Source organism: Staurois parvus, unplaced genomic scaffold (assembly GCF_062004578.1).
Source record: "Staurois parvus isolate SC_StPar_1 unplaced genomic scaffold, SC_StPar_1.0 ptg000715l, whole genome shotgun sequence".
In the NCBI taxonomy this organism is placed as follows: Eukaryota; Metazoa; Chordata; class Amphibia; order Anura; family Ranidae; genus Staurois; species Staurois parvus.
The window spans coordinates 12,058,468-12,079,661 of NW_028318511.1; the positions used below are offsets into that span (position 1 = coordinate 12,058,468).

General features: G+C 42.6%; 1 protein-coding gene across 1 annotated transcript; it reads right to left on the minus strand.

Annotated features, from left to right (window-relative positions):
- Positions 1-1,806: 1,806 nt before the first annotated feature.
- SAC3D1 (SAC3 domain containing 1) lies at positions 1,807-20,860 on the minus strand. Its single transcript, XM_089653612.1, has 3 exons — positions 20,577-20,860; positions 8,011-8,637; positions 1,807-3,122 (listed from the first exon to the last, which is right to left on the minus strand). Exons 1-3 carry the CDS (start codon positions 20,722-20,724, stop codon positions 2,641-2,643), a joined length of 1,257 nt encoding a protein of 418 aa, XP_089509738.1. The 5' UTR covers positions 20,725-20,860; the 3' UTR covers positions 1,807-2,640.
- Between the last annotated feature and the right edge of the window lie 334 nt (positions 20,861-21,194).

A 21,194-nucleotide genomic window follows, 5' to 3' on the forward strand; every position in this document is an offset into this window, starting at 1 on the left:
TTACTTCAAAGTAAAGGTACAAAGGTAAAGTAGCATAAATAGCATAAAGTGAAAAAGGGTTAGAACCTATACCAGATTTTTTTATTCCAAATCTGTTGTCATTAGGATTCATACCTAGAAAAAAGTACTGACTAAAGATTTACTTTATCTCTTGAAATTGTTAAATGAACCATCTAGAGTTATTTTTACAGCATGAAGGAGATCCCATTGTTATCAGTTTAAGAATCCAAAAGTTGATACTTGAGATAAAGTGGTTGAAAGACAAATAGGCTGATTGCTTTGCAAGGGAAGTTTGCTTTAGCTTAGTAACTGTGGTAAACATTCACTTTGCAAAGATTACCCAATAATGTTCAAGCGAAAAAAAAAAAAACCAAAAAACAGTATTTCTGCTTGCACACGATTGGATGATGGAAATCAGCAGTGCTTCAAGTGGAAGAAGACAAGAGAAGAGAAAGAAAAGGGGTAGATGAGACTATGGAAAGAGGTAGGGGTGGTAAGAGGACAGGCTGGGGTTCTCTGTGGGGTCAAGCTAATCAGATTGCATGCTCTCAAGTGGAATTTTTTTGTATAGGATTGCAGGGAATTTATATTTCCGCATCAGATAGGGTGCATTAACCATCTGGCTATCCAAAACTGACTCATGTGACCCAAGTGGAACACTAGGATCTGTCTTGGAACTGTCTGATATGTCTGACCACTTTCTGTAACCAACGTTGGATATGACCAATCTTGTTCCCCATTCAGTTTTACCTGAGAAAATGAAACAAGGAATAAAACTTGTCACCAGCGCTACGTCCACTGTTTTTCCCTATCAGCAAAGGTTTAAAAAAAAAAATTTAAAAAAAAAGGTTACGTGATTGTCAAGGGACCTTGATGAGTTTGGAATCCAGCTCATGTAGTATTACCAAATCCACTTAGCTACTCAAAAGGGGCTGCTCTAACCACTAATTACTTTGTTGCTACTAAGGATTGGTGGAGATTTACTAAAACTTATGCACACAAAATCTGGTACAGCTGTGCATAGTAACCAACAAAATCTGGTAGAGCTGTGCATAGTAACCAATCAACTTCTAGGTTTTATTGTCAAAGCTTAATTGAACAAGCTGAAGTTGGCAGCTGATTGGTTACTATGCACAGCTACAGCAGATTCTCTGTGTACCAGTTTTAGTAAATCTCACCCACTGTGTCATTTTTAAGACCCCCATAGGCTGATAGCCAGCTTGCATACTCATTTCTGATCAGTGGTAATACTACATGAGCTGGATTCCAAACTCATCAAGGTCCCTTGACAATCACGTAACCTTTTTTTTTTTTAAACCTTTGCTGATAGGGAAAAACAGTGGACGTAGCGCTGGTGACCAGTTTTATTCCTTGTTTCATTTTCTCAGGTAAAACTGAATGGGAAACAAGATTGGTCATATCCAAAGTTGGTTACAGCCCTGAAGCCTGCACCATTGTAAAGCAAGTCATAAATTATTATTATTATTATACAGTATTTATATAGTGCCAACAGTTCGCTCAGCGCTGTACATTACAATGGGGGACAATACATGAGACAGTACAATAACAATACAGTGCGATACACGAGGGGTTCGAGGGCCCTGCTCCTTGGAGCTTAAATGGCAGCTCCCATATTTGTAATCCCACAGGTTCACTTTAATGTATGAGACTTTAATGTATGAGACCTTTGGAAAAAGAAATATCATTTTGAGTGAGATAACAGTAGGAAAACACTAGTTATTTGTAAGCAAATCATATGGATAAATTTAAAATCGTAACCATTAATTTAAAAAGAAGACAATTCACTAACTAAAACAGCGAAACGGTTTATTTCTAATTAAAATAAGAAAAAAATATCTATTTTCTTTTTGAAACAATCTAGAAAACAGAAAAGCATACAAAATAATATTATATAAAATAAGAAAACATCTTTAATAACAGTAACACTCCTCAACTTCTTCCAGTGTAAGTGCTTTTCGTCTCCATCTATCCCTCCATTTAGTAACACAGAAGCCCTTCTAGTCCTTTAAAACTACTTCTCATCCAGCGTATGTATATAAAAGTATTACACCTCCTGTATATAAAAGTATTAGTATGTCTTCTCAGCTTTCTGCTCCAGTTGGCTAACCACAGAATTGTGCTCGGTTTGCTGTACACCGGGCTTTCTAGATGGGATTTTGACAACACTGAACCAGAAGAGCTTTGAGCTGGTCGCTTCATAGCGCTGCAGAGCAGATCGGGGAACGGATGTGCCCAGAAGTTTTCCCACTCACCATCCTGACATTAACTGTTGTGGTTAATGAGAATTAGCAGGAGGGCCTGGGAACCACCAGGAGGGGACCCGATGGTCCTGCAAAAGGGATCGGCCGGCTTCAGATCCACCGAGATCCCATTTATCTAAAAGCCAACAGCCCGATAATAAAAAAATAGAACAGGCTCAGAGCTGCTACTGCAGTCTTGAACTCATTTTAATTGGTTCACTCTTTCAATGAGCCATGCACATCGAGAGAGTTGAACTAGTTGAACAAGATAAAATTAAGGAAATTAGCTTGTTTTCCAAACTTAAGACCATACAACTCCAGTATAGGTTTAACCATCAAAGTTGTTACATGAAAATCTTTCCCCTGTGTTAGTGCAATCTCACACACTGCACATCTGGTGCCCCATCATCACTTTGGCCCAAGATAGGTCCTCTTTCTTTGCTTCTACTAATTGAATCTCTCTTCCTGAGCACTCCAAATCCACATCCTTAAATGAAGCTTTGTGGAATAAGACAAATTCCTCTTCCCCGGAGGTAACTTGCAGTCCTCGAATCTTGCACATATTGCTAACCCTGGAGGGGCTATCAACTGCTAGGAGGCAGGTAAGATTACCAAGTGGGAAACGGCAATTTCGGCTGCTGTACGCATTGGTGTAAATACGTATTGCTTGGTTGCGGCAATCAGGCAGATGGCGGTAGAAAGCACAGGCTTTTAGGCAGTCAAGTTTGCAGACCAGACGAAAGAGCCTCACCCAGTTCTTCTCTAGGTAGGACCTATTTATATCAAGAGCCAAGCGAATTTCAGGAGAATTTAGAATAATATGGGGAAGTTGCAAAGCCCTGTGCATGGCATCCATATTTCCTGTGGTACACAAGCAAGATAACATAATATATTACAACCAAATTTTAATTACCAATTGCAGGCAGGTGTACGAATAAAGCAATTTAGGCAACAACAATCATTGGGTTACAAACACTACTCAGCAAAGAATCATCTTGTTATGAAATCCAGTTCTCTGTATGTCATACACAGCAAGGTGCCTACAGTTGGTGTTTTTGGAAATTCCTTTTTACAAAAAGGTAAACAAGAGGGGCTCCCAGATCACCAATTTACCTTCAAAAAAAGGAGTGAGAAACTGGTGCATTAAAGCTCACAATGCCCAGACAATAAAACCGTGATCAGGTGGGCTGCACTCCCTGTCTGTATGCAATTGAAGATGTTATTTTCAGTTCTGACTTGGGTATACCTTTAATTACTGCTAAGAAGGGAGCCTAATCCGCATTTTTAATTAAATAAAAAGAACCTTTGCACTTGTGCATTTTTTACGTTCAAAAGCTTTAGATTAAAAAGGAACTGGAATGAGATCAGTGGACAATAACTGAGATACTAACATTGAAAGTGATTGTAAATGCGTAATTAAAAACAAAAGAAAACAAAAAACAAAAACATGTTCTACTTCCTTGCTCTGTGCAATGGTTATGAGCAGCTCCAATCCTCCTCTTCTCAGGTCCCCCACCGGCACTCCTGGCTCCTTCTCCCTGCTAAGTGCTCCCATAGCAAGCCACTTGATATAGGGGAAATCTTGTGTGCTCACTCCCGAGACACGCTCTGTGTCTGATATTTTAACTGACAATTGTGTGGTCATGCAATGATGTACATAAATTAAATTTACGTGATTTTTTTCCCCCACAAATAGAGCTGTCTTTCGGTGGTATTTTATCACCTCTGCTGTTCTAATTGTTTTGCGCTATAAACAAAAAAAGACCATCAATTTTGAAAAAAACAAAACAATATTTTTTACTTTTTGCTATAAAATGTATCCAATAAAAATGTTTTAAAAAATCTAATTTCTTCATAAATTTAGGTCAAAATATGTTCCGCTACATGTCTTTAATTTTTATGTTTATAATTTTTTTTTTTTTTTACTAGTAATGGCGGTGATCAGTGACTTATAGCAGGACTGCAGCAGACATTCTGACACTAGGTGGGAGAATGTAATAGAGATACATAGTAGCATGTCCATGCTGACAGAAGGGAGACCTGTGTTGTTTACACACGTCTCTCCCCTGTCAGCTTTGTCCAATGATCGCTGAGTGCCGGCCAGGAATCGCCAGCCGGGACAGTGATTGACATCCCTAGCCGCCAATAGCGGCGCGGGAAGGGCAGCACGCGCCCCTTACCCAGAAATGCAAATCTCACACACACACACACACACACACACACACACACACACACACACACATATATGCATATACACATACATATATACACACACACACACACACACACACACACGATTTTACACAGCCCTGATGCCCTGTAGCAGTACTTCTGCTATAGGGCTGAGGGCAAGTGGTTAAAGCAAAATGGACCTGTCCTCCAACCTGTGTAACCTTTTGCTGGCCATACATTATACAATTTCTTTGTTCAGTTTCCTTTAGATTTATATGGTTCTGGTAAATCTAAAGGAAAATTGTACAAGATAATTGTGTAATGTATGTCCAGCCTAACTACTGTTAGTAGTAGAGGAATAGTCATTGTTGTCTTTATTATTTTCTCTGAGCCTGGGAAGGAATCTGCTCCTTAGGCACAGGCTGTATAAAGGTCTTGGATTTCCTCCAAATCCAGATTATGCACCCTTCATCAGTCAATTGGCATATGGTAAAACCTTGGTGACACATAGAGGCTATGCTACTTGACAGTTCAATGACAGGGAGATGGATTTAGAGACAGGAGAGGGCTACTTCTGCTTCCTGCAGAGAAGTTGAGAACCTTTATGTTTACTAGCCCTGGGATGTGGAGTCCTTGTTATGCTCAAAAAAAAAATGACTGGGGTCAAGTATAGATAAACACCAGTAATGTTAATCTGAGCAGTTTGTTGGAAAGGCTAACCACTTTAATGCAAACCTGTAGTGACCATCTAAACCTCTTCAGACAACCAAACCACCACATGCCTGTATATATGTTTTCTTCAAAGTATCCAAGTAACCCTGAGACCAGGGGCACTCTATTCCAGACATACCATCTAGAGAGCTGTAGATTGACCTTGGCCCCCCTGCCACTTACTACTGGTCAATTAATGTGCTAGGTGGTCTCTACTCAGGAAGAAAAGGACAAAGTGCCAGCTTCCTAACCGAAGATGGTATTTACAGCACATAACAATTTGCTCTCAGTTTTGGGGCTATCAGGACACACTTGAAAAGGTCTTGATAGCATTTGTTTTTGATTTTAATAGACCATGGACAGAAACCACAGGTACCAAAAATACACTGCAATGTCAGTGAGGCTAGACTGGTTTCTGATATGTAAAAAACATTTTGCGCTGCTACTAGAAAAGATGGGACTATTGTGACAGCAGCACACACCTGGCTATACCACTAGCAAAAAACAACAAACAGAGAATTGATGTTGCGCTAATCACAATAATGCCACAGATCCAAAACAAATAATGAGATGAGAAGACAATAGATAATACACCATAACATAATCAGTAAATGGAAGGAATATGGGAGTGAAGGGAAAGGTGAAATCATAAAAGGTCCAAAATGAGGTCCAAAAGGTGTAACAGACAATAAACCGTGACCGTGGGCAAAACGCACGGAAATGATCAGGGAAAAATAATATATTAACTAAATCTCAGTAATAGTGAGACATATGAGTCCATCAAAACGTAAATGAAATAATGTGAATACAACTGATGAGAAAGTGGAGCAAAATGTGAAAAATACAAAATGAAGTGCTTAATATTAAAAGTGGACAAACCACTTATCACAGGAGCATGACAATAACAACGCACAGTGAGGCCAAAAATTGACCATGTGACTAAAGAGTCATAACACAATGTGCATCAAAAGGCCATGTGACATAAAACGACTAATAAGTCACCATATAAATACCATAAATAAATGTGGCAAACATATATAGAGTGCAACTAGTATAAAGCAGAAAATGGTGATATAAACGCACAGTGAAACCAAATGAATGTATTACTGTGCACCGTAAAATACAATAACACATGTAAGAAGAAATAAATAATATGTGACAAAAAAAATCATAAATGCGACAAAGTCCATGTGCAAAAACATCCCACAAAATCGCATCAAAAAAAAAAAAAAAAACACAACGTGGATAGGTAAATGATTGTTGAATCCCACATCGGCTAAATTGCCTCCTCACTTCCGCGCCCAGACCCCAAGGGGCCAAAAGGCTTTCAGGACACTCACTGCAGGGGCCCTTTAAGTGGAATCCCAAACGGCGATGTAGGAATGATATCCCCCTCACTGGTGGACCATACTGTTCAGCGGTGGTAATATATCTTTCACCTTTGGACACGGAAATCCGCCAACGCACAGGACTCCTGCCAGGGGTCTGTTGGACCAGAAAAAACTGCCAGCTCACAGCACTCCCAGGGAGACAAGAAAAAGTGCTTCCATAGTGTAATATTGTAAATGAATCAAGTTTATTGTAAAGACAAATGCGCACTTACGTGGGAACAGATCAAACAAGGCATCAATCACATGTGCTGATATGGGTGTACTGGGTGTGCCTATATGGCTGTGGCCGTTAGTGTCAGAAATAACGTCGCCACATTCTGCTCTCCGACCTACGCGTTACATCACTGTCACGTGACTTCATCAGGGACTCATTATTGTCTTTACAATAAATTTGATTTATTTACAATATTGCACTATGGAAGCACTTTTTCTTGTCTCCCTGGGAGTGCTGTGAGCTGGCAGTTTTTTCTGGTCCAACGAACCCCTGGCAGGAGTTCTGTGCACTGGTGGATTTCCGTGTCCAAAAGGTGAAAGATATATTACCACCGCTGAACAGTATGGTCCACCAGTGAGGGGGATATCATCCCTACATTGCCGTTTGGATTTTCACTTAAAGGGCCCCTGCAGTGAGTATCCTAAAAGCCTTTTGGCCCCTTGGGGTCTGGGCGCAGAGTTGAGGAGGCAATTTAGCTGATGTGGGATTCAACAATCATTTACCTATCCACTTTGTGTTTTTTTTTTGATGCATTTTTGTTGGATGTTTTTGCACATGGACTTTATGTCGCATTATGATTTTTTTTAGTCACGTTATTTATTTCTTCATTGTGTTATTGTATTTTACGGTGCACAGTAATACATTCATTTGGTTTCACTGTGCGTTTGTATCACCATTTTCTGTTTTATACTAGTCGCACTCTATATATGTTTGCCACATTTATTTATGGTATTTATATGGTCACTTATTAGTCGTTTTATGTCACATGGCCTTTTGGTGCACGTTGTGTTATGACTCTTTAGTCGCATGGTCACAATTTTTGGCCTCACTGTGCGTTGTTATTGTCATTCTTCTGTGGTAAGTGGTTTGTCCACTTTTAATATTAAGCACTTCATTTTGTATTTTTCACATTTTGCTCCACTTTCTCATCAGTTGTATTCACGTTATTTTATTTATGTTATGATGGACTCATATGTCTCACTATTACTGTGATTTAGTTAATATTTTATTTCTCCCTGATCATTTCCATGTGTTTTGCCCACGGTCACGATTTATTGTCTGTTACACCTTTTGGACCTTTATGATTTCACCTTTCCCTTCATTCCCATATTCCTTCCATTTACTGATTATGTTATGGTGTATTATCTATTGTCTTCTCATCTCATTATTTGTTTTGGAATGTCTGTGGCATTATTGTGATTAGCGCAACATCAATTCTCTGTTTGTTGTAGACTGGTTTCTGGTAATCTGAAATCCTTACCCAAATCATACAGAAGAAGAAGTGCGTGAAATTCAGTTTGCCTAGGGAATCTTCCACCTCTGCTGTAACAATCCATCAGCCCGGCAAAGCTTTCCCGCACCTGTGTTGAATGAAGGGTTTCATTATAATCTTCCAGCGGCAGGTCCCTCACCAGGTAAGGGGAACAAAGCAGGAAACCAAGACTTCCTTCAAGGACAGGAGCTCCTTCAGTACCACTTATCCTCTGGACTGTCAAGTCTTGCCTTACTGCTCGTAGCCGGTCAAACACAAAAGAATAAGCCAAGGACAAAGATGTAGTATCTTGCTCATTAACGTTCTCCCAGATTTCCATTAGATATTGAACAGTTTTGAGAAGAGTTGCAGGAGGTCGCAGGTCTCTTGGTGAAGACAGTTCTTTCCCTGCCGCAGGGCGGCTGTACTCTTTAACCATCCTATTAGCGTCAGCAGTAGGATGGCCCCCATGTCTGAAATGTCTACTCTTCAATTGTCCATTCTGCATTTCTAATGGATGGATTCGTCCATGCCGCTCTCGTTCTTTACGCTCGTGTTCTGAACACATATCAAGGCATAAGCCAACTGGGGGAGGTGGAGACACATTCACATTTCTGGACTGCAATTTATAGTCACCTGAGGGGAGAACAGTAAAAATTATTACATGTAATTTTAACCTTTAAGAAATTAGGAGACATAAAGAAATAATACCATCATCTTTTCCTTCTACATAACTTAAGGGAAAAAAGTGTCTCTATTGGTGTTATTGCAAAATCACATTTATATTAACAAACCAGACTTTATAATTCAACAAACAGTACTAAGAGAAAGAATGATGTACAAAAAAATGAGTAAACTATAAAATTCAATCAAATGTCAATTTACTGAGATAAAAAAAATGAATTTGGATTGCTTGGTGTATCTGAAGTGGCTGATCCCCCTAAGAGGGTGTCATCATGGTGTGCAGTACTCTGTAGAAGTACAGAAAGAGGTGCTTATGTCTCCACATCAACACTGATCTCTGCATCATCCATGACCCCATAATGAAGAGAACCACGTGCATCACAAGATTACAATGGGTGAGGGGGCTGGTTACAACCCCTGCCAAGTATTTCTTGTTGTCTTTATACCAACAGAGATTTCCACTTCCAGTGACATCTTAGCTAAATGAGTGTCACCAGAAAATTATCACAATGATGCCGATATAAATCAAAACTGTCAAAGAGTCTAGAGCTCCTCCATGCTAGTAAAAATGTCTTTTTGTAACTGATCTGTTAGTGTAGGAAAGCCTACTCTGGCCATAGAAACTATCAAAATAACCAAATCTAAAAAACAAACAAAAAAAGCTTTTTTTTTTCAACACAGTGGACCACAACACATGGCACAGAATTACTCTGCAATGCACCACAGACGCATGGCTTAAGTGTGTTGGGGTGCCATTTAAAACAAACAGCACTGCAATGTGTGTAGTATGCACTGTGGTAATGCATGCATCACCATAATGTATAGAATTGAAGTTGGCCCTAGGCAAGCATGTACCTGTAAAGAAGAAACAAAGTAGCTACCTCCCGTACTACTCTGATCCTGCAGAACCAAGTCCGCAGTATTGACACAGTATTGACATGGAAGAACCAGCAAGTCCTCAGGGGACCAAGAAGTCTGACAGCTCCAAGTGAATTTGAAAGTTTATTTTTCAAGATCAAAGCAGCATTCAGCAGGTATGTGCTTGCTTGAGTTTTTCAAAATGTTCCAGGACTGCTTTAACCCGTTCACGCCAATGTCACACAAATATGCTGCCTCACAGAACTGTGCTTTTTTCCGTAGGGCTGCATATTTGCGTACCTGTCTTTGTGCTGGGACCGCGCTCCCAGCACAAAGACCGGGGGGTTACTGAGAGCCCCGGGTCCCGTTTTAACAATCAGGACCCAGGACTCCAGATTCAGGGTCACATGACCGTTGTGACAGGCTCTGATTGGCTATCACAGTGATCAGTCACTGTACGGCCCACCCCCCTTGTTTGTTTTTTATCTTCTCTCTGAATGGAGAGAGTATAGAGAAAAAAACAAAAACAGTTTGTTAAAAAAATAAAGAAAAAATACCTAGATCAAGGTTTGATCTAGTTCAGTGCCTGGGTTAGTGTTTGGGTCAAGGTCAGGATTTTTTAAAAATTGGTATCAGTGTGTTTTAGGTAAAACAAAAGACAAAATGTGTACTATTGTTTCTGGGCTGTACTGTGGGTACAAACAACAAATAACATACACATATATGGTATCGCTGCAATTGTCAAGAGCTGGAAAATCTATTTTAGGTTGTTCTTTGGTGGTAGGGTATGGTAATAATAAGAAACACACAGCAAAGTTTTTGAGCAAGTTTTCCTTTGATAATAAACAAAAATCAGGAGATATCCATTACCATTTACCACAAAATGAAAGCCCAATTTGTCCTGAAAAAAACACAGTATAATTCAGCTGCGATGATATGTACGGTTTTACTAACATATGTCAAAGTTGCAAGATTGTGCTTAGGTGTTAAGATTTGTTTTACCCCTAGGCGTGAAGGGGTTAATAGCAAAAAGTCAAAAATATAGGTTTTTTTCACAACATTGGCGGTATTATTTTGTTTATAGCGCAAGAAATAAAACCGCACAGGCGCTCAAATACCACCGAAAGAAAGCTCCATTTGTGGGAAAAAAGGACATAAATTTCATTTGGGTGCAGTGTTGCATGACCGTGCAATTGTCAGTTAAAGTAACGCAGCGCTGTATCGCAACAATTGGCCTGGTCAGGAAGTGGGGTAAATCCTCTGGAGGGCAAGTGGTTAATCTACAAAGGTGATGCTTCTATTTACTCCCCCCCCCCCCATTCTGGTCCACCCTGCCACTTCAATATCAGTGTCTGATATTCCAGGAGGCATCACAGCACTGGAGGAGGGGATAATAAACAGACAACCCAGCAAATAACCAACGCCTAGGGGATCCAGTGTTTATCTGTTATATTCCATTGCTGCAGACCAGGTACTGCTCCAGAATGTTCATTTTTGTAATTGGCAGTTGGCTGTCTCTCCCGGGTTCTTGCAGCTCTGCCCGTTGATGACAAAAACAATGAAGACAGTGGCACAGGACTGGTGTCCAGCATCAGACCATAATACACGTGTCAAACACTAGGCCCACAAGCCGAATTCAGACCACCAGGTCATTTCATGTGGCCCTTGCACCTCTCCTGCAGTTGTGGAACCCCCACCTTGTCTCAGCAGTTGGCAGCAGAGAGGAGGACAGAACTCCTCCTGTGCCACTCTGTGCGGCCTCTGCACTCTCTCTTCTCCGCATCCCCTGGTCTCAGCATTCAGCAGACTCTGGCAGCTGACTTCAGCCATTCTCCAGACCCTGCACCTTCTGCTTCCCAGCTCTGCCCCCAGCAGCAGCACAAGGCAAGGGGGGTGCACTGTGATGGGGGGGGGGGGGAGACTCTTGATTTCTGATGATGAGGGGGCTCTTGGAACTAATGTTTTTAAAAATTGTATAATAGTTGTACACTTGAATGTCTGCTTTACGTTATTTTTCTATAACACCCTGTTATAATACAGTTTGCAGGATGTTAAAAAGACACAAGGTGGCAGTTTCCTGCAGCTCAGTGGCACAGACTCTGTTGAATGCTTTGTGGGATTCGTAGGCTGACTGCAGGACTTTGCAGTGAGACAGCGAGCTAACAGATACATTTCGCAGGGGAGCTGGCGCGTGGGTGAAGGTAGATAAATATGAAAGCCTGGGAACCTGGAGACAGGTGGTACAGTTGTGTTCAAAATAATAGCAGTGTGATGAAAAAAGTGAATAAAGCTCAAAATCCTTCTAATAGCTTTTATTTCCATACACACAAATGCATTGGGAACACTACACATTCTATTCCAAATCAAAACATGAAGAAAATATATCAAATTTGTGTTGTTCCTCTAAAAAAAATTGATGAAAAGTGAATATTAGACTGTTCAAAAAAATAGCAGTGTTTGTATTCTTCTTTACAAACTCAAACATTCACTATATAAACTGAAAAATGTTTGAAGATTTTGCTTTCCTTTGAATCACTTAATATTTAGTTGTATAAGCACTGTTTCTGAGAACTGCTGTACATCTGTGTTGCATGGAGTCAACCAACTTCTGGCACCTGTGAACAGGTATTCCAGCCCAGGATGATTGGTCTACATTCCACAGTTCTTCTCTATTTCTTGGTTTTGCCTCAGAAACTGCATTTTTGATGTCACCCCACAAGTCTTCTATTGGATTAAGATCCGGGGATTGGGCTGGCCACTCCATAACGTCAATCTTGTTGGTCTGGAACCAAGATGTTGTATGTTTACTGGTGTGTTTGGGGTCGTTGTCTTGTTGGAACACCCATTTCAAGGGCATTTCCTATTCAGCATAAGGCAGCATGACCTCTTCAAGTATTCTGATGTATTCAAACTGATCCATGATCCCTGGTATGCGATAAATAGGCCCAACACCGTAGTATGAGAAACATCCCCATATCATGATGCTTGCGCAACCATGCTTCACTGTCTTCACAGTGTACTGTGGCTTGAATTCAGTGTTTGGGGGTCGTCGGACAAACTATCTCCGGCCACTAGACCCAAAAAGAACAATCTTACTTTCATAAGTCCACAAAATGTTGCGCCAGTTCTCTTTAGGCCAGTCAATGTGCTCTTTGGCAAACTGTAACCTCTTCAGCACGTCTTTTTTTCAACAGTGGGACTTTGCGGGGGCTTTTTTCAGATAGCTTGGCTTCACATAGGCGTCTTCTAATTGTAACAGTACTCACAGGTAACTTTACACCTTCTTTGATCTTCCTGGAGCTGATTGTTGGCTAAGTCCTTGCCATTTTGGCTTTTCTTCTATCCATTCGAATGGTAGTTTTTAGCTTTCTTCCACGTCTTTCAGGTTTTGGTTGCCATTTTAAAGCATTTGCGATCATTTTAGCTGAGCACCCTATCATTTTCTGCACTTCTTTATATGTTTTCCCCTCTTCAATCAACTTTTTAATTAAGGTACGCTGTTCTTCTGAACAATGTCTGGAACGACCCATTTTCCTCAGAATTTTAGAGAGAAATGCACTGTAACCAGCATGTACAACATTTGCTGCCTTCCTTCCTTAAATAAAGGCAATAATTGCCACCTGTTTTTCAAAGAATGAATGACCTCACTAGTAGAACTCCACACTGCTATTATTTTGAACATGCCCCTTTCAATTACACAGAATCAGCAGCATGCATGTCATGACCGTTGGGTCTGTTGGATTTCTATTACTCTACTAAACCTGCTACTAAATTATTTGCCATGTAGAAATATCATTTCTACCAAAAACAGTGATTGATCAGGTTAGTGATGTCTGACTGCTATTATTTTAAACACAACTGTAAGTGGGGAGAGCTGGAAAGCAGGTGTGAGGAGAAAACTGTTCTGAACACTGGAAGACCAGGCCAGGCCACAGAGTGAGAGAGCAAAGGAAGTGGGAGGAATCATTGACAGCTGACAAGTCTGAAGAACTACCCTGCTGGCTAGTGGTCAGAAGTGCTGCTGTCAGGAGTGATCCCTGATGGAGGAACCGCAAGCCTACTGGGGGCCCCCCATCTACAGAGAGATCATCGGTTACCTGATCGGTACCACGGACCAGGTGAGAGAGTTCCATTCTCAAGCCATTTAAGTTGACATTATTCAAGTTTGCTGTTCTCTGCCTAGTTTAAGTGACACTGTTTACAAGTTACACATGTTGAGGCCTAGTTCGCTTGGTCTGCTATCAAATATATCTTCAGCATTATCCAATCACAAGAGCCCACTGCAGTGTCTGCCCTCTGCAGGTCAAGCCACATTATTGCTTCCCTTGCAGTTGACCCACACTCATCAAGGAACCCCCTTCATTGCTGCAGTTTGCCACTGTAGTCCAAAGAAGAATGAATTCCTGCAGTAAAATTTTTTTATATCTTCTGCTTAAAATTCACATCTCATCCTTTGTGTAAAAGGGGTATTGCCAAAGTTAAATACCACTTAGAGGGGAAATGTCCTTCCTTTATATTAACCATTTAAGGAACTTCCACCTTTGCTTCCAAAAGAGATTTGAATTCGTAAAGTGCACCAACTTGAGCCCCATTGAGCATGCAGAAGATATTATGCATTTTAAAGGAACATTAACCTATTCAACTGAAAGCTCTTTCTTTGACTCAGCAAAGGAGGGGGGGAATGGACGACACATCTCAGGACTGAGGATACTGGTGAAAGAGGAGCTCCACCCAAAAGGAAAGTTCCGCTTTAAGCCTTTGTCCCTCCCGGATTTGACAGGTACCCTCTCCCACTGCGATTGCCTAGGCTAGAGGAAGTTGTCTTCCCCCATCCCTCCCTGTTGTCTTCTGAGAAACGTAACAGGTCCCAGAAGACTACGGGCCATTCACAAAGCGCAGCGCTTCTCACACATGTGCAGTGGGCACCCAGCTGTGAAGCCGCAAGCTGTCACAGTCGGGTAGCCACACTAAAGATGCCGGCACCAGGGAGAGAAGACGGCCGGTGAAATCAGCAGTGGTGAAGACACCGCTGGACCGAGGGACAGATAAATGACTGTATTTTAAGTCAGCAGCTACAGTTTTTGTAGCTGCTGACTTTTTTTTTTTTTTTTCAGGTGGAACTCCATTTTATATTCTGAATTGCAGGACATCTAAAACGAATTGAGATTTTGCTGCTGTAACGGAACTGGAACCCGACCACTCTTGGGTATATTCCTTTATACCGCAGCTTCCCCTGACCGAACACCATCCACGGACCACAGCCTTGAAATCCCTCAGGAAATAGACAGCACCCAGCTCTTCTTAAAACAGGAAACCAACTCTTTTATTTTACACACACAACAAGTTATATACGCAGGGCGGGGAAACACAACTAGGAACAGGAAACACATCATCACCCCTCCCCATCCAACCAAGACACAGAACACTGGGGCAGCACATGGCAAAAGACAATAGACAGCCATGTGGCCGAGAACAAAGAACAACACATCAATACACAATAGACATTCACATACCCTGTGCCCTAACAGGCACAGGGTCACTTAAACATAAGAATTTGGGAAGATGATACAGAGGTTCCCTCACACCCAAAAGTCACTCCCGTCACATATCTCCCCTTTTGGCAGGAGACTAACGCAGGAGTAGATCCCAGATGGATGTACACTGAAGTTAGTTTGTACCTCCAGTCCCTCAATGCCAGCACCCACACAGTACCCCAAACAAATTGTCCCACACAAAGCATTGCTCACCCAGCCAATCTCTGCCTCTTCCGTAGACCATACCCGCCGCTGGGGAGAAGTACGAACTGGTCCTTCTCCCTGAAATCCTCTCAGCCGCTGGAGAGAAGACAGGGTGGCTGGGCCGACTCCATCATTCTGTGGGGGATCTGGACCGACTGTCCAGCATCCCTGGGGTATCCAGGTGGTGGCTGTAGTCTCATCCACGGACATCAGCTCAAGCTGCTGTTGTGAGGTGCCGCTTGCATCCTCTTGCTGTAGCTCCTGCGGTGCTGGTTGTTGTGAGCAGAGGTCGACAATGCCATGCCCTGGTGCCAGCTCTTCTGCTGGAGATGTGCCAGCTAGTTCCTCCTCAGCAGAAAAGTCAATCAAATCCCCAGCCTCTGGAACTGGTGTCTGGGGATAGGGGTTCACTATCTCCTGTCCGTGGAACTCAGGAGACATTATCAGTGCTGAGCAGAGTTCAGTACTGTCTGGCCCTGTTGCCAGGTCTAGTGCTGGTTCCTAATCAGCCAAGAGGTCTATCAGATCCCCAGTCTCTGGAATTTCCACTGCTGATTCTTGGGCATGCTGCCGAACATGTCCTAGCAGTTGCCTGTATGCCCTTCCTAGATCCAGTGAGACCGAACATAGCCTCTCTGCCTTCTCGCAACTCCTTCAGGGTGGGTTCTCCATCGCCAAACACAAAAAGATTTGTAAGGCTCTCTCACAGCAATCCAGGCCCACCAAAGTCATGTCCCTCAGGAAAGCATTCTGTTGCCTCCCCTAAATACTCCTGCTCTGCGTACCACCGCAGAGCCCGATATCTATTGTCCAGTTGTATCTCCTGCTGAACCAGCCTGTCCAACTCAGTCACCCATTGCTCCTGGGGTCGCTCTCCCGGGAATGGTATCCATAACTTCCGATGGTCCCTGGCCCTTTCCTCTGGCGTTGGATACCACTTACCTTTCTCCATACCAGCAGCCTGGATGGCTCCTCTCCAAAGGACCTCCCAAATCCGCTGCCTGAGCTCCAGGTACTGATCCGTAGACAGTCCTGGGGTATGTTGCAAGAACAGTCTGCAGCAGCCCTGGGAACTCTGATGCCAGGTCCATAGCTCCACTGGGGTGACTGACATCTTTTCCTGCTCTTGAATCCCGGTGGTGGTTTGGATGTGTTTACAGCTTGGAAGCACAATCCCACTGCTTGCCACCAACGTAACGGAACCGAAACCCGACCACTCTTGGGTATATTCTGTTATACCGCAGCTTCCCCTGTCCGAACACCATCCACGGACCACACCCTTGAAATCCCTCAGGAAATAGACAGCACCCAGCTCTTCTTAAAACAGGAAGCCAACTCTTTTATTTTACACACACAAGTTATATACACAGGGCGGGGAAACACAACCAGGAACAGGAAACACATCATCACCCCTCCCCATCCAACCAAGACACAGAACAATGGGGTAGCACATGGCAAAAGGCATTAAGACAGCCATGTGGCGGAGAACAAAGGACAACACATCAATACACAATAGACATTCACATTCACACACTGTACCCTAACAGGCACAGGGTCACTTAATAATAAGAATTTGGGAAGATGATACAGAGGTTCCCCCACACCCAAAAGTCACTCCCGTCCCAGGTGCATGTTGACCTTTGCTTGAAGTTGCTAAGAGTGATAGCTGTTATAACATGCACACATTTCTCTTTACAGTGCCTTGAAAACGTATTCTCACCCCTTGAAATTTTACACATTTTGTCATGTTACAACCAAAAACGTAAATGTGTTTTATTGGGATTTTATGTGATAAACCAACACAAAGTGGCACATAATTGTGAAGTGGAAGGAAAATGATAAATGGTTTTCAACATTTTTTTACAAATAAATATCTGAAAAGTGTGGCGTGCATTTGTATTCAGCCCTCCTAAGTCAATACTTTGTAGAACCACCCTCCGCTGCAATTACAGCTGCAAGTCTTTTTGGGATGTCTCTACCAGCTTTGCACATCTAGAGAGTGAAATGTTTGCCCATTCTTTCCAAAATAGCTCAAGCATTTATGAACAGCAATTTTTAAGTCTTGCCACAGATTCTCATTAGGATTTAGGTCTGGACTTTGACTGGGCCATTCGAACACATGATAATGCTTTGATATAAACCATTCCATTATAGCTCTGGCTGTATGTTTAGGGTCAATTTCCTGCTGGAAGGTGAACCTCCACCCCAATCTCAAGTCGTTTGCAGACTCTAACAGGTTTTTCTTCTAAGATTGCCCTGTATTTGGCTCCATCCATCTTCTCATCAACTCTGACCAGCTTCCCTGTCCCTGCTGAAGAAAAGCATCCCCACAACATGATGCTGCCACCACCATATTTCACGGTGGGGATGGTGTGTTCAGGGTGAGGAGCAGTGTTAGTTTTCTGCCACACATAGTGTTTTAGGTTTAGGCCAAAAAATTCACTTTTGGTCTCATCTGACCAGAGCACCTTCTTCCACATGTTTGCTGTGTCTCCTACATGGCTTCTCGCAAACTGTGAACAGGACTTCTTATGGATTTCTTCCAACAACGGCTTTCGTCTTGCTACTCTTCCATAAAGGCCAGATTTGTGGAGTGCACGACTAATCATTGTCCTGTGGACAGATTCTCTGACCTGAGCTGTGGCTCTCTGCAGCTCCTCCAGAGTTACTATGGGCCGCTTCTCTGATTAATGCTCTCCTTGCCAGGCCTGTCAGTTTAGGTGGATGGCCATGTCTTGGTAGGTTTGCAGCTGTGCCATACTCTTTTCATTTTTGGTTGATGGATTGAACAGTGCTCTATGAGATGTTCAGAGCTTGGGATATGTTTTTATAACCTAACCCTGCTGTAAACTTATCTACAACTTTATCCCTGACCTTTCTGGTGTGTTCCTCGGCATTCATGATGCTGTTTGTTTACGAATGTTCTCTAACAAGCCTCTGAGGGCTTCACAGAACAGCTGAATTTATATGGAGATTAAATTACACACAGGTGGACTCTATGTACTAATTAGGTAACTTTTGAAGGCAATTGCTTCCACTAGATTTTAATTAGGGGTATCAGAGTAAAAGGGGCTGAATACAAATACATGCCACACTTTTCACATATTTGTAAACAATTTTGAAAAACATTTATCATTTTTCTTCCACTTCAGAATTATGTGCCACTTTTTGTTAATCTATCACATAAAATCCCAATAAAATACGTTTATGTTTTTGGTTGTAACATGACAAAGTGTAACATTGCAAGTAGTATGAAAACTTTTTCAAGGCACTGTATGTTGCTCTACTGTGCTTTCATTTGATCTAAATATAATCAAAATATCAGTTCACGCTAAACTGGTTTCGGTTTTCTGGTAGCAACCAGAGGGTTTTTCTGACTAAAAGTATACGGTGGTGTCAGCAGGGGTTGGACTTCCAGAGTGGGTCAAGATCAACAGGGAGCCCGAAAATTACTTAGCAGCCCCTGGGCAGGGGGGGGGGGGGGGCGCGGTAGCGTTACGTTTCCTAGACTTCAGCTTTCAGAGCTAGGTGTTACTTATTATTAAACCAGTAATAAATGAATTCAGAGATTTCCTTGATACATTTATCAACATGTGTAAATATATGATCAACATGTATAAATACATCAGTGGTTCATATAGTGAACTCGGTGTAGAGCTATTCACTCTCAGGTCATCACAGAGGAAAAGGGGGCACTCTTTACGTCTGGAGGAAAAGAAATTTCATCTCCAAACACGGAAAGGTTTCTTCACAGTGAGAGCTGTGAAAATGTGGAATAGACTCCCTCAAGAGTTGGTTCTGGCCAGCTCAGTGGATTGCTTCAAAAAAGGCCTGGATTCTTTCTTAGATACACAGAATATAACTGGATACTAACATTTATAAGTAAAGTTGATCCAGGGAATATCCGATTGCCTCTCGGGGGATCAGGAAGGAATTTTTTTCCCAGTAGGAGCAAACTGGATCATGCTTTGCTGGGTTTTTTTGCCTTCCTCTGGATCAACTGTGGGTATAGGATTATAACTTTTTTTTTTCCTATGGTTGAACTGGATGGACTTTTGTCTTTTTTCAGCCAGACTAACTATGTAACTATTTATAGTCTAAGCCGGGGTACACACTGATGCGGTGCAGAATTCACTGCGGTTTCTGTGCGAATTCTGCACCATATCACAATTGCACCCCGTTCAGGAGAACCACTGCAGGTGTGTGTTAAGTCAACAACACCCCAAAATCAATTCAAAAAACGCGGTGCGATGTGCAGAATCGGAACGCATAGGTGTGAATACCCATGCGATCCGATTCTAGCACGGACAGGAAAAAAAAAGGGTCCTGCACCTTTTTGGTGCATATGCAGCGCGATTTGAGCCATACAAAATGTATAGCTCAAATCGCACCGCACAGAATTGGCATGTGATTTATACAGGAATGCAGTGCGGTTCCTGTGCGAATCACATGTGATGTGTCGCATTACAGAAGTGTGAACCCGGGCTTACAGATACAAGCGTCTATTTGAGGGCAAACATAATGCCGATGTGGCCCACAATGAAGTAGAGTTGACACCCCTGCCATAATAGATCAATGTTGGATTTGCTGGGCGTGCGAGGATGCTTATTATGCAAAACCCATCATAAAACGTCAGAGAATAGGAAAAAAGTGTTTAATAACATACTACATATGACAGTCACCCTTCGGTACTGTGACACCTCCATCCACTATTAGGCCTCATGTACACAGATGTTTATACGATAAGTCTTGGATTGCAAGCTGTCTGGCATTTTCCCGTGTCCCAGGAGCTGCGTACAGCTTTGAAATGCTGATGGCTCCTACCTCAGTGTTCACCCACACGTGTGTGCAGTGTATATCCCCAGCCGTGTCATTTCTGTGGTACACACGGGTAAACATGGAAGAAGAAATCAGCGTTTCTGTCTGCGGCCCGAGCACAGCTCCCCAAGTGCATGAAAGCGTCAGGAGCATGTAAACGTCTGTGTGTACGAGGCGGCCTTCTCTGACGAAGTCTGCCGTCGGTAAAGCAAAGTGTAGAAATATATAGCAGCTCCTAGGACAGCACCACTGCCTAGGACAGCACTATATATGAGCAGGGTATGGAATATTCACTGGAAGATTCCAAGGCCTGCCTACAACCGAACCCCAAGCCATAACAACTGATAGAGGCTGTCTAGCAGAGACCAGCGACCTCACATCCTCATCCTCCTCCTCCTCCTTGGTCCCCGGAATCCTTCCCACAATGCACCGCGCCGGCCCGGACTCACTTCCTCTTCAGCCATGGTGCCCTCTTACCTCTATGTGTGACCTCAGTGTCCTCCTTCTTGAGCGGCCTACGAGCGGTACGACCTTCCCTGCTCATGGCTTGTTTCTCAGGCTGTGTTGCCGGAGATATGGTGACATCGCAGTGAATGCCACCAGTCCGAATCCGCAACCAAACCATGGGGCATGCGCAGTAGAGCTCAGGGCTGCCGGTGTAGTGTCAAGATGAGTATCGCATGCAAATCGGTATCCCCTGAAGCCACTACGCATGCACCGGTTTAAGGCACGACAAGCCGATAGTCATCTTACCGCTCCACATGAAAAAAAAAAAAAGTCCCGTTAAGGGGGTGCGGCCTGCTGTGGTGAAAGGTGTGGCCATGAGCTGAGGGGCGGGGCCAGGCTTGGTGTTGAACGAAATACTGAAGGGACCTGTCATTTACTATGGGAGTAGCGGAGGGATGAGTGAACATGCCTCTAAATCCTGAATAATAATAATGATAAGTGATGGTGATGTCCAATTACAAACGGATAACTCCCATCACAAATTACAGTTCCCTGTTGCTGATGGAATTTTAACAACAGCATTGGGAAACCTGCATCAATGGGGTAACAGTCAATGACATCACCAGGAGCATCACCCAGGTTTTTTTT

What these genes read in the sequence shown, in the direction of transcription:
- SAC3D1 (XM_089653612.1), bottom strand. Translation starts at nt 20,724, where the DNA reads ATGGTTTGGTTGCGGATTCGGACTGGTGGCATTCACTGCGATGTCACC. An exon ending in CACTGAGGTCACACATAGAG is followed by an intron (nt 8,638 to 20,576) that starts GTAAGAGGGCAC and finishes TTCTCCCCTCAG; the next exon opens with GTGACTATAAATTGCAGTCC. An exon ending in TCTTCTTCTGTATGATTTGG is followed by an intron (nt 3,123 to 8,010) that starts GTAAGGATTTCA and finishes TGTGTACCACAG; the next exon opens with GAAATATGGATGCCATGCAC.